Source organism: Macaca thibetana, chromosome 1, assembly GCF_024542745.1.
Source record: "Macaca thibetana thibetana isolate TM-01 chromosome 1, ASM2454274v1, whole genome shotgun sequence".
In the NCBI taxonomy this organism is placed as follows: Eukaryota; Metazoa; Chordata; class Mammalia; order Primates; family Cercopithecidae; genus Macaca; species Macaca thibetana.
This window is the reverse complement of record NC_065578.1, coordinates 20,828,585-20,839,994: the sequence shown is the minus strand read 5'-3', so window position 1 is coordinate 20,839,994 and position 11,410 is coordinate 20,828,585. Positions and strand designations below refer to the sequence as shown.

The following is an 11,410-nucleotide window of genomic DNA, read 5'->3' as shown; positions in this document are numbered from 1 at the left end:
ATATGCCCCACAGGGCACAGAAGAACTCAATCTTTTGGAGATAGGGTAGTTATCTGGGATGGCGGTCAGGATGCCAGTGTTTTTTCAAACCTCCAGATGCCTGGATGAGAGGCTCCAATGTGCCTGGGAGCCTGTGGACCCCTATCACAGGGAACATAGCTTCCGGAGCCAGGCCTGGTGCTGCCCAGTGAGCTGGGCATTTCCTTCTGTCCACAGATCACCTCACTCCTGGCTACAAACCCAGCCATGACTTTCTGGAACCTAGCAACTCTCGCAGGAAACAATGGAAACTTCAGTTTTATTCTCCTCCTCTATCATTACTCAAAAGGTTTTCCTCAGAGCTACACACACATAGTTTTCCTCTCCACCCATCAGCCTGGGGCTGCCCTGGAAATTTCAGGCAAAAGAGGGGAGCTGAGAGTAGGCAATGGAGAGGCCCGGGGACTTGGTGCTGTTTGCTGCCTGCCGCTGGGTCGGAGACAGATCATAGGGCTGTGATTTTACCATCTACCAGAGCATCTGTGATGGGGCTTTGGCAGGGTCTGTCTGTGTCTGGGCCTGGGTGTGTGAGTTGGTGTGGTTCTGGCTCTGGGGCTGTGATTTATGTAACTCAAAGTTGGTGTGTGAGTGATTTACATGGAAAATGGTGCAGGTGGGGCGGGCAGCTCAGTTCAGTACCCAGTGCCCACTATGAGGCACTGTGATTAGTGGGTGAGAACAGGTAAAAAATTCAGGCTGAGGCTGGGTGCGGCGGCTCACGCCTGTAATCCTAGCACTTTGGGAGGCCAAGGCGGGCAGATTATGAGCTCAGGAATTCGAGACCAGACTGGCCACATGGTGAAACCCCCCATCTCTACTAAAAATAAAAAAATTAGCGAGGCCTGGTGGCGCACCTGTAATCCCAGCTATTCAGGAGGCTGAGGCGGAGAATCGCTTGAACCCGGAGGCGGAGGTTGCAGTGAGCCAAGATCATACCACCGCACTCCAGCCTGGGGATAAAGCAAGATTCCTTCTCAAACAAACAAACAAACAAACAAAAACAGGCCGGTTAGCGTTCAGGCCATGACGTGGGCCTGTGTGTGAAATGTGCGTGCCTGTGAGGAATCTGTGTGAAAAGGCGTCCTCCCGCTCAGTGACTTGTTGGGATGTATGCGTGAGTCTGTGTGGCATGAGAACAAGCCTATGAGGGGCTCAGTGTAGTGTGAGGGCTGTCCCCTGTGTCCCTGGTGGAGGTGAGAGTCTGGAAGCGAATTAAGTGTGCGTGTGAGCCGGTGAGGATTGTTCGTACTTGAGAGTTGGGTCCAGAGTGTGAAAGTGTTCCCGGGTAGCGCACGAGTGTGTTCGTGCAGTAAAGTTATGATATGAAGGTGTTCTTAGGTGTGGAAGCTGGCGTGCACGTGTGGCACGGAGTGCCAGCTGCGTGCGTATGAGCGTGGGAAGTAGATCCCGGGGTCCTCAAAAGCTGCGCGAGTGGAGTCGGCCGTGCCGGGCGTGCAGGGGCGTGGAAGTCGGCGGGGCGCGCGGGGAAGCGGGGGAGCCGGGGATCGGGGAGGAGAGAGCGACTGGCCCGGCGGCCCCATACCATGCCCGGGTCCCAGGCCCCCGGTCCCCCGCCCCGTCCCATCCCACACTCCAGGCCGGGTTTGGCGGGGAGCCGGGCCGGGCCGCGGCTCGCGCGGAGGGGGCTGGGGGCCCAGACAAAGGCCCAGTGGGCTGCGCGGCCGGCTGGGGCGAGCACAGCCCGCGGCCCGGGGGCGGTCCGGGGGCGGGGCCTGGCGCTCCGGGGAGGGGCGGTCCGGGGGCGGGGCCGGCGCCGCGGGGGCGGGGCGGGCGGGGAGGAAAGAGGGCGGTGGAGAGCGGGCCGCGCTGTCCAGAGCTGGCCGGCGAGCGGGCGGCGCGGAGCGAGCGAGCGAGAGAGCGGCGCGGGCCGGGCCATGGGGCGGCGGGCGACGGGCGCGCTGCTGTTGGCGCTGCTGCTGCACGGGCGGCTGCTCGCGGTGAGTGTGCGGGGCGGAGGGGCGGGGAGCGGGAGGCGGTCGGGCTGGGGCCGTCCGGGTCCCGCTCGCTGCGCCCGCCAACTTGGCTGGGGCGCCCAAGGCTGCGCGGCGGGGATTCTGGCCCGGGACGGCGGCGCCCGCCGGGGACCCCGGGCCGGCGCCGCCCTGCGGCATGGGGCTAATCCAGGGGGACCACCAGTCGGGACCCTGCGTGGGGCCGGGGGCGGGATTGGCCCGCGTGGGAGCCCGTGGGTCTCTCGGCCACGTTGCCGAGTGTCGGAGTCTCGCTGGGCATGGTCCGGCCTACCATTCCTGGGGACCAGGAGGGGAAACTTTGAGCAGGGTGGGAACTTGGCAGGACGAGGGAACCCTTCTGCGCCAGCTTGGCAGAAGGGCCACTCAGTGGTGATGGGGACCCTATGAGTCTCGCTGAAACTTTACCACGCCGTCTATCACCTGGGGGAGCTTGGAGCCAGGTAGGCACAAGCAAAACTTTTGGGACAGAGCTGAAGCTTGTGTGGAACACCCACGGGCCTTGGAGTCATACAGCCCAAGAGTTGAATCAATCCCTGCCTTTCACTGAGTAACTGTGACCTGGGGCAAGCTAGTTAACCTCTCTGAGGCCAGCCCCACGTGGGTCAAGGGAACTCAAAATACACGGTCTCAAAATACATAGCTGCAGGGCGCTGCTGGACCGGGTGGAATGAGCTGCAAAGTGTGTGGGGAAGGGATGCAGTGCACCCTTAGGGGACCCGAGTTCCCCAGCTTTCCTCTTCGCAGGTCTCCTAGAGGCAGGGAGAGGCCTGCCCTTGCAGTCTAGTCCCCTACTCTGAGCTTAGGTGGAGGAAAAGGGAATTCTAGGTTCAGGAATCCTGAGGCTTAGAAGGCACTTAGCCAGTAGAGGCCCTGAGGACCTGAGTGAACTTGAGGAGGACTGGGCGGGGTCAATGGGCAGGGAGCTAGTGGCAGATGTGGGTGGGGGCACATCTGGGGAGCCGAGCCTACCGTGGGGAGCCACAGAGCCAACCCCACTCTGTTTGAGGTGCTCCTAGGCAGTCCGCATACCTGCCCCCCTGTTCTCTGAGCCAAGACAGGGACTTTTCTAACCAGGCTGGTGTTTACCGAGGGACTGCCTGCCTGGCCTCACCTTGCCGGCTTCGTCGCACCTCTGCCCTCCTGAGTCACTCGTCATCCACCCACCCAGACCTGGCTCCTCACTGCTCTTGCCCCACCCACCCAGCACTTCTCCTCCCCCACTCCCACTCTGGGCAGCCTCCTCTGTTGTCCTCCTGTTTCAGCCTCTCACCCCGAAATATTCAGCAGGGCCATCCAGTAGCTCCCTAGTCTTGACCTGAACTTGCACTCCCAGCCCTGACTTTTACTTTTACCAAGGCACCAACTTAGCACATGGGATGTTTTCCGAGGCCCAACGGTCTTTCCTGACCTTCCCCCAGCTCTGCCCCCTGATGAGGGGCTCCTCCGTGCCTCCGTGCCCAGGGGTGGTAGGATGGCGATGGGTGGAGTTGTTTGCTGTGTGCATGAGGAATTTCCACAGACATTCCTGGACCGCGGCAGATCATCTCATTCACTTGTTCATTCAACAGATAATCACTGAGCGACATTCCATGGCAGTCACCGGGAGTACAGGGGTTGGTTCTTTGGGCAGATATTTGCCATGCACCTACTGTGTGCCAGTGAACCAATGAACCTGGTGCGATGCTAGGGGCTGGGGTGGTGTGGACCAGCAAGGACAGGCCCTGTCTGTGCCTTCCCAAAACTCACAGGCTGGTGGACTGTAATTTAGACAAATAAACAGGCAGCTCCAATCCTGTGGGATTAGAGAGCCTTCTCAGCAACACATGGACGGTCGCTGTCCCACCCCAGGCTGCTGGTGGTGGGCTGGAAAGAGCTTGGCCCCTGAAGTCTCTTTATAAAATTCTTTTCAAAAAGTTTCTCAGGCCGGGTGCGGTGGCTCATGCCTGTAATCCCAGCACTTTGGGAGGCGAGGGTGGGCAGATCACGAGGTCAGGAGTTCGAGACCAGCCTGGCCAACATAGTGAAACCCCTTCTCTACTAAAAATACAAAAATTAGCCAGGTGTGGTGGCATACGCCTGTAGTCCCAGCTACTCGGGAGGCTGAGGTAGGAGAATCACTTGAACCCGGGAGGCGGAGGTTACAGTTAGCGAGACCATACCATTGCACTCCAGCCTAGGTGACAGAGTGAGACTCCATCTCAAAACAATAAAAAGTTTTTTGGGGGCTGGGTGTGGTGGCACACGCCTGTAATCCCAGCACTTTGGGAGGCCGAGGCAGGCGGATCATGAGGTCAGGAGTTCGAGACTAGCTTGGCCAGCACAGTGAAACCCTGTCTCTACTAAAAATACAAAAAATTAGCCAGGCATGGTGGCACGTGCCTATAGTCCCAAGTACTCAGGAGGCTGAGGCTGCAGAATTGCTTGAACCCGGTGGGCGGAGGTTGCAGTGAGCTGAGATCGTGCAACTGCACTCCAGTCTGGGTGACAGAGCAAGACTCCATCTCAAAAAAAAAAAAAAAGAGGGCGTCACACTTTGTTGCCCAGGCTGGTCTCAAACTCCTGGCCTCAAGTGGTCCTCTCGCCTGACAGGCATGAACCACCATGCCTTGCCTTCCCCTGAAGTCTTATAGACCCAAGGTTGAGTCTCAGGGCTGCCGTTTCTGGCTGTGTGATCTGGGGCAAATTCCTCTCTCAGCCTTAAAGTTTCCACGTCTGTACAGTGGGGTTGAGGAGTTTGTTGCAAGTCAAAAATGAGATCAGTTCCTAGCCGAGAGTCCCAGCACGCCTTGGACCCTCCTTGCCTGCTGCCCTTCAGTTCAGTCCGGAGCCAGTGGCAGATGGGGAAGGGTTGGGCACAGGAGCAGGGTGAGATGGGCCTTAGGGAGCTCAAGACCTCCCCGGGATGGGGGACAGGACCGTAGGAAGCTGGTCTGTGATTAAGTGTGGGTGTAATTTCAGCTGTTGGGAGGTGAGGAGGCTTGCTGGAGGAGGGGGCTGGGCCTGGGTGACTCGGCAGGCCTTGGCCTGCTGACCCCTTTGGGGTGGCCCTGCAGGGGACAGGCGTCTTGAGGGAGCCGGTGGTGATTAAGGTGTTTTCCAGGGCCGAGGAGGGAAGTCGCTGAGATACCTGTTTCCTGCCTCAGCTGGATTTCCTCGCTGGGGAGGCTGCCAGCTGAACTGGAGGAGCCTCCCCTTCCTGGCGGTCGCTCAGCCCTCCCCTCCGCGCAGCCAGCTGCTCTGTCCCCTGACACTGGCCTACTCCATACCTGCAGCCAGGACAGGATGGGGTTTTGAGTGTGTCCTGGACTTTCCTGGAGGGAAGGAGGGCAGGTTGCGGGTCTGTCTGCGGGGTGGAGGCTGGAAGGGGCGGAGATGTACCACCCCCCCATCCCTTAGGCCCAGTTCCCCGTGTCTGGGGAGTTGTGGCCCCTGCCTGGCTTGGCCCAGGCCTGTTCTCAGGCTGAGTGCAGACAAGTTGGGATCTGTGGGTCTGAGGCCCTGCCCGGGAGACGGTGGAAAGAAGGTGGCAGGAGGTGACTGGGTTCAGGGCCTGGAAGACGTGTGAGCAAAGTAGGGAGGAAGGAGCTCTTGGGGTGCCAGGCTGGATGATGACAAAGTAATACGGGTACTTCATACTTACCCAGCACCCACTGTCTGCTCTGAATTTCTCAGCGAATCCTCCCATTCACCTGTGTTTCCTGCTCACCACCTCCCTGCAGTGCTCAGAATTAGGTCCCAGCCCCTGACTTAATATAGCCTACGAGGCCCTGCAGGACCCGGCCTCCTGCCACCTGCCCCTCTCAAACTCCTCCAGCTATACCGGTCTTTTCTTTTTTATTTTCTATTGTTTGTTATTTTTTTTTTTTTTGAGACAGGGTCTCACACCGTCACCCAGGCTGGAGTGCAGTGGCACAGTCACAGCTCACTGCCGCCTCAACCTCCCGAGCTCAGGTGATCCTCCCACCTCAGCCCCCTGAGTAGCTGGGACTACAGACACCCTCCTCTACGCCTGGCTAATTTTTGTATTTTTTATAGAGACAGAGTTTTGCCATGTTCCCCCAGGCAGGTCTCAAACTCCTGGGCTCTAATGATCCACCCCCCTCGGCCTCCCAAAGTGTTAGGATTATAGGCGTGAGCCACTGCACCCAGCCTTTTCTTTTCCGATGAATATACAAATTTAAAACAAATAGAGATGGGGTCTTATTATATTGCCCAGGCTGGTCCCGAACTCTTTAACTCAAGCTGTCCTCCCACCTTGGCCTTCCGAAGTGCTAGGATTACAGGCATGGGCCACCTCGCCTGACCGTTCTTGTTTCTTGAGCATGTGAAACACACTCCCACCTTAGGGTCTCTGCATCTGCTGTTCCTTCTGCCTGGAACACTTGTCCCTGTAATATCCACATGACCCGCTCCCTCTCCTTCTTCAGGTCCTTACCACTCTGCCCATAATGGCTGTCTCCTTAAACTGCTTTATTTTTGTTCTCACAATCATCTGACCTGCATTCGTCTGTATTTGTTTATGTGTTTGTCTGCCTCCTCCTGCTCAGTTTAAGTTCCACGAGAACAGGATCTCATCTGTTTTTGTCCACTGCTGTGTCTTTAGCACCTGGCAGGTAGTAAATGCTTAGTGAATATATTTGTTGAATGTTTTAAGCTATAGCTACTAACCTGATCCCCATTCTCTAAGCAGAGGACATTGAGGCACTGAGAGGTTACGTAACTTGCCCAGTGGCTTACATATCCACACACTCAGAGATGCTATGAGCCAAGTTTTGAATCCAGACGAAGCTCTCCTAATCACTCCACCTACTGCCCCATGTGCGTGTAATGGGCAGTCAGTAGATATTGCTACAACTTGTCACTGATGTTGATTAAGAACTCTGGTCTCAAGTAGTAAAGGGGCTACCTCAGGCAAGGAATATCAGGATTGGCTTGGGAACAGAAGCTCTTTAGTGTGGGTGTGCCTCAGTGTCCATGGGGTCTCCTGGGGATGCCTGTGCCTGGGCTGGGGAAGCCTAGGAACTAAACTCTAGGGTGGTCATTTTTAGGTTTGTTAATTCATTAGTGTCCTCTTCAGATATTCCCCGGGACTCTACAGGGAGTGGAATTTATCCAGGGGCTTTTAGGCCTGAGTGGGCCAGGCTGGCCCTGCCTAGTGTGGGAGGTCAGGGGCCCCTGCCCCTGCCATGCTGCTGGTGGGGGAAGGGGAAGAGCACCCTCCTGGTTGTCCTGCATGGAGCCTGCACTGTTTTTTTCTGGCTGTTCCCTGGGGGCTCAAGGTTTAGCATGAGTCTGCACAGCTTCAAGGGCTGCCTGGCCTTGGGGTGAGAGGCTCAGGAGGGAGGGCAGGAGGGCCTGCCCAGGCTATGGAAAGATCTGGAGCAATGATTCAGAGGCCACTTGGAGGCCAGACATGTGGGATCTGCACCCTCAGACCACTTGGGGTATATGGGAAGGGTTCCCAGCCCTGGCCTGTTGCCCCCCTCCCCTCCACCCAATCCAGTCCCAGCTGCAAGGGGTCAGGCTGGAGGAGGAAGTGAATATGACTCGGTTCCCCGGCAGCTTCCCAAGGATCTGCTGGGCCCACCTCTCCCCGTCCCAGGGCCTACCCTGGCCTTTCCCTCCTCTCGCTCCTGCTCCTGCCAAGAAGAGGGAGGCTGCACCGAGGGTCCCGGCCCTGCTGGAATGTTGCCTCGGCCTGGGCCTTGGCCTCTTTGGCCCTGCCACCCCCTCCTGCTCCCAGGGCCAGCTGCCCCAGCGCCCAGAGCTGGCTGACTGAAACCCAGAAGTATGTGTGGAACTCACTTCGCGGGGAGCCGCCGGCCTCACTGCCCAGCCCGGTGGCGTCAGGGCTGTGTCAATAGCAGCCTTGAGAGGGGTGTGGCTTGTGGCTGCTGGGGGTGGCTGGGTTGGGGGTGCTGTCATGAAAGCCCTGAGAACAAGGTGGCTCTTTGAGGCCTGGGATTGTGGGGCCTTTGAGTCTCGCTGCCCCCAGAACCACCCTCCCTTCCCTTCCATGATGCTCATCTGTGCCAGGCCTGCAGGGACCTCAGAGCATCCCTGGGGGCATCTGTGGCATCCTGAGATAGCCTTAGGACCAGCTCCTAGCTCCTGACCAGAGCCCATTCCCTGAGCCATGGAGGAGGGTGTTCTGTTGCTCTGGGTTTTAGGGGGAGTATCTGGTGCACAAAGCCTTACAGAGTGTATTGAATGAATGAATGAACAAATGATGTATGTGATTAAGCATTTGTTAAAATTCATTTCACAGGCTGGGCGCGGTGGCTCACGCCTGTAATCCCAGCACTTTGGGAGGCCAAGGCGGGTGGATCACGAGGTCAGGAATCGAGACCATCCTGGCTAACATGGTGAAACCCTGTCTCTACTAAAAATACAAAAAATTAGCCGGGCGTGGTGGTGGGCGCCTGTACTCCCAGCTACTCGGGAGGCTGAGGCAGGAGAATGGCATGAACCCAGGAGGTGGAGCTTGCAATGAGCCGGGATTGCACCACTGCACTCCAGCCTGGGCGACAGAGCAAGGCTCTGTCTCAAAAAAAAAAAAAAAAAAAAAAAAATCATTTCACAAATATTTGTGGGGCATCTTATCTTCTATGTTAATTTATTTGTGTCTGACTGTGTTCTAGATCGTTTTTTGTTTTTTTGGTTTTGAATGGTGTCTCACTCTGTTGCCCAGGCTGGAGTGCAGTGGTATGATCTCGCCTCACTGCAACCTCCGCCCCCCAGGTTCAAGAGATTCTCCTGCCTGAGCCTCCTAGGTAGCTGGGATTATAGGCGCACACCACCATGTCCAGGTAATTTTTGTATTTTTAGTAGAAATGGGGTTTCACCATGTTGGCCAGGCTGGTCTTGAACTCCTGACCTCAAGTGATCCGCCCACCTTGGCCTCCCAAAGCGCTGGGATTACAGGCATGAGCCACCGCACCCGGCCTGTTCTAGATCTTGAGGTTACCTCAGAGAATAAAAATGTCAGATTCCTTTCTCTCATGTCACTTGCATTATAGCTAGTGCAGAAAGACAGACAATAAATGAAATACAACAGGTGGTGACAAGTGCTCAGAAGAAAAAATAAAACAGGGAAGAGGGCAGTGAGTGATGAGGCGGGGTAGGGTGGGGTGGTAGGAAAAGCCTCTGATAAGATAAATTTGAACTGAAGGAGACCTGAAGTAAATGAGCGGGTAAGCCTCGCAGATATCAATGGAAAGGGCATTCCAGGCAGAGGGCACAGCTAGTGCAGAGGCCCAGAGGTGGGAGTGTCCTTGGCATGTCTGTGGAAAAGCAAGGAGGCCCGTGGGGCTGGAGCAACATCAGTGAGGGGGAATGTGGTGGACACAGCAGGCAGGGGGGTAGCAGAGGGTGATTGGCAGAGCCTTGGCCATGGGAAGGACCTTGGATTTGCGCCTGAGTGAATTGAGAAGTCACTGAAGGGGCCTGGTGTTACATAGGATTGCTCTGGCTGCTGTGTGGAGAGGAGCACCGGGAGGGTCCAGGGGAAGGGCAAGGAGGCCGTGACCCAGGACAGACGATGGGAGCTCGAGCCAGGACCACAGAAGTGGGAGGTGGTTGAATCCCCAGTACATTTTGAAGATGGGTCACCAGGATTTGCTAGTGGGTTGGATGTGGGGTGGGACGGAAAGAGAGGAGTCCGAGATGCCTCCACAGTCTTTGGCTTCAGCATCCCGAAGGATGGAGCTGCCACTACCTGAGATGGGAGAACTCCAGGAGGAGCTGGCTTAGGAGGAAGATCAAGAATGGCAGGAGATGGAGTCCAGAATTCTCAGAACAGTTAATTTATTTTGTGTCTTCTCTTACGATCTTTTGTTTGGACAATAAAAATTCTTAAAAAAAAAAAAAAGGGGGCAGGTGGGCCAGGAGTGGTGGCTCACACCTGTAATCCCAACACTTTGGGAGACCAAGGTAGGAGGCTCACTTGAGCCCAGGAGGCGGAGGCTGCAGTGAACCATGATCTTGCCACTGTATTCCAGCCTGGGTGATAGAGCAAGACCCTGTCTCTTAAAAAAAAAAAAAAAAAAAAAAAAGAGAGAGAAAAAGAATGGAAAGTGATGGAGGGGACAGCGTGGGTGGGGGTTGGACTGGCTCACATGCCTGGCAGTCATCCCTCTACCCATTTCCAGCCAGGAGCTCCCCCGTCCCCGCCCAAGCTGGGGCCTCTGCATTGGCTTGTGGTGTAGGTGGAGGAGATCTTGCTGAGTGTTCATTTGTGGAGTTGCAGACTCTGCCTTAGAACTCCACAGCCGGAGCTCATGGCTTATAGGTTTATTCTTACCCCCTCATCTAGAGTGGAAGCTCCATGAGGGCAGGGACTTGGCTTTGTTCATTGCTGTTTGCCTGGTGCTAGGCAGATAGTAGGTGAACACGTTAAAAATTCAAATGAGGTGGCTCACAACCTGTAATCCCAGCACTTTGGGAGGCTGAGGCAGGCGGATCATCTGAGGTCAGGAGTTCGAGACCAGCCTGACCACGATGAAGAAATCCCATCTCTACTAAAAATAATAGTAAAAAAAAAATCAGCCAGGCATAGTGGCGCATGCCTGTAATCCCAGCTACTCAGGAGGCTGAGGCAGGAGAATCAATCACCTGAACCCGGGAGGCGGAGGTTGCAGTGAGCCGAGATCGCACCATTGTACTCCAGCCTGGGCAACAAGAGCAAAACTCCGTCTCAAAAAAAAAAAAAAAAAATTCAAGTGAATAAAGGATGGGCGCAGTGGCTCACGCCTGTGATCCCAGCACTTTGGGAGGCCAAGGCAAGCAAATCACTTGAGGTAAGGAGTTCGAGACCAGCCTGGCCAATGTGGTGAAAGTCCATCTCTACTAAAAATAAAAAAAAAGTTAGCTGGGTGTGGTGGTGCATGCCTGTAATCCCAGCTTTCGGGAGGCTGAGGCAGGAGAATCGCTTGAACCTGGGAAGTGGAGGTTGCAGTGAGCTGAGTCATGCCATTGCACTCCAGCTTGGGCGTCATAGGGAGACTCTGTCTCGAAACAACAAACAAACAAAAAAATTCAAGTGAACAAATTAATGGCTTTAAGGAAGCCAGCAGGCCAAGAAGGGCCAGGTTCCTTGCTGAGATTGGAAAGGGGCGTGCTCTGGCCCCTGTACTTGGAAGCTGCCTGCCCAGCCATGCTCTCTGCAGGGCCCCAGATGTGGGACAAGCTGGGATGACCACTCTGCCATTTTTGACTTGTCTGTGTCCTCACTGGTTTCAGAGCCCCTTCCCTGGGCACTATGGTCAAGGGAAAGATGTGGGCTCAAAAGGCCCTGCCTTCACGTCTTGGCCCAGCCCTGACTGGCTCTGTGACCTTGGGCAAGTTGCTTTACCTCTCTGAGCCTCAGTCAACTGTGA

At 56.0% G+C, this 11,410-nt stretch overlaps 1 protein-coding gene across 6 annotated transcripts in view; it reads left to right on the top strand.

The window, feature by feature from the left end:
- Positions 1-1,931: 1,931 nt before the first annotated feature.
- HSPG2 (heparan sulfate proteoglycan 2) overlaps positions 1,932-11,410 on the top strand; it is a 117,475-nt gene continuing 107,996 nt past the window's right edge. For all 6 annotated transcript variants that reach the window (XM_050789747.1, XM_050789744.1, XM_050789746.1 and 3 more), the window contains exon 1: positions 1,932-1,997. In XM_050789747.1, coding sequence (XP_050645704.1) covers positions 1,935-1,997 — 63 coding nt within the window. In that variant the 5' untranslated portion in view covers positions 1,932-1,934. The remainder of the gene's footprint in view (positions 1,998-11,410) is intronic.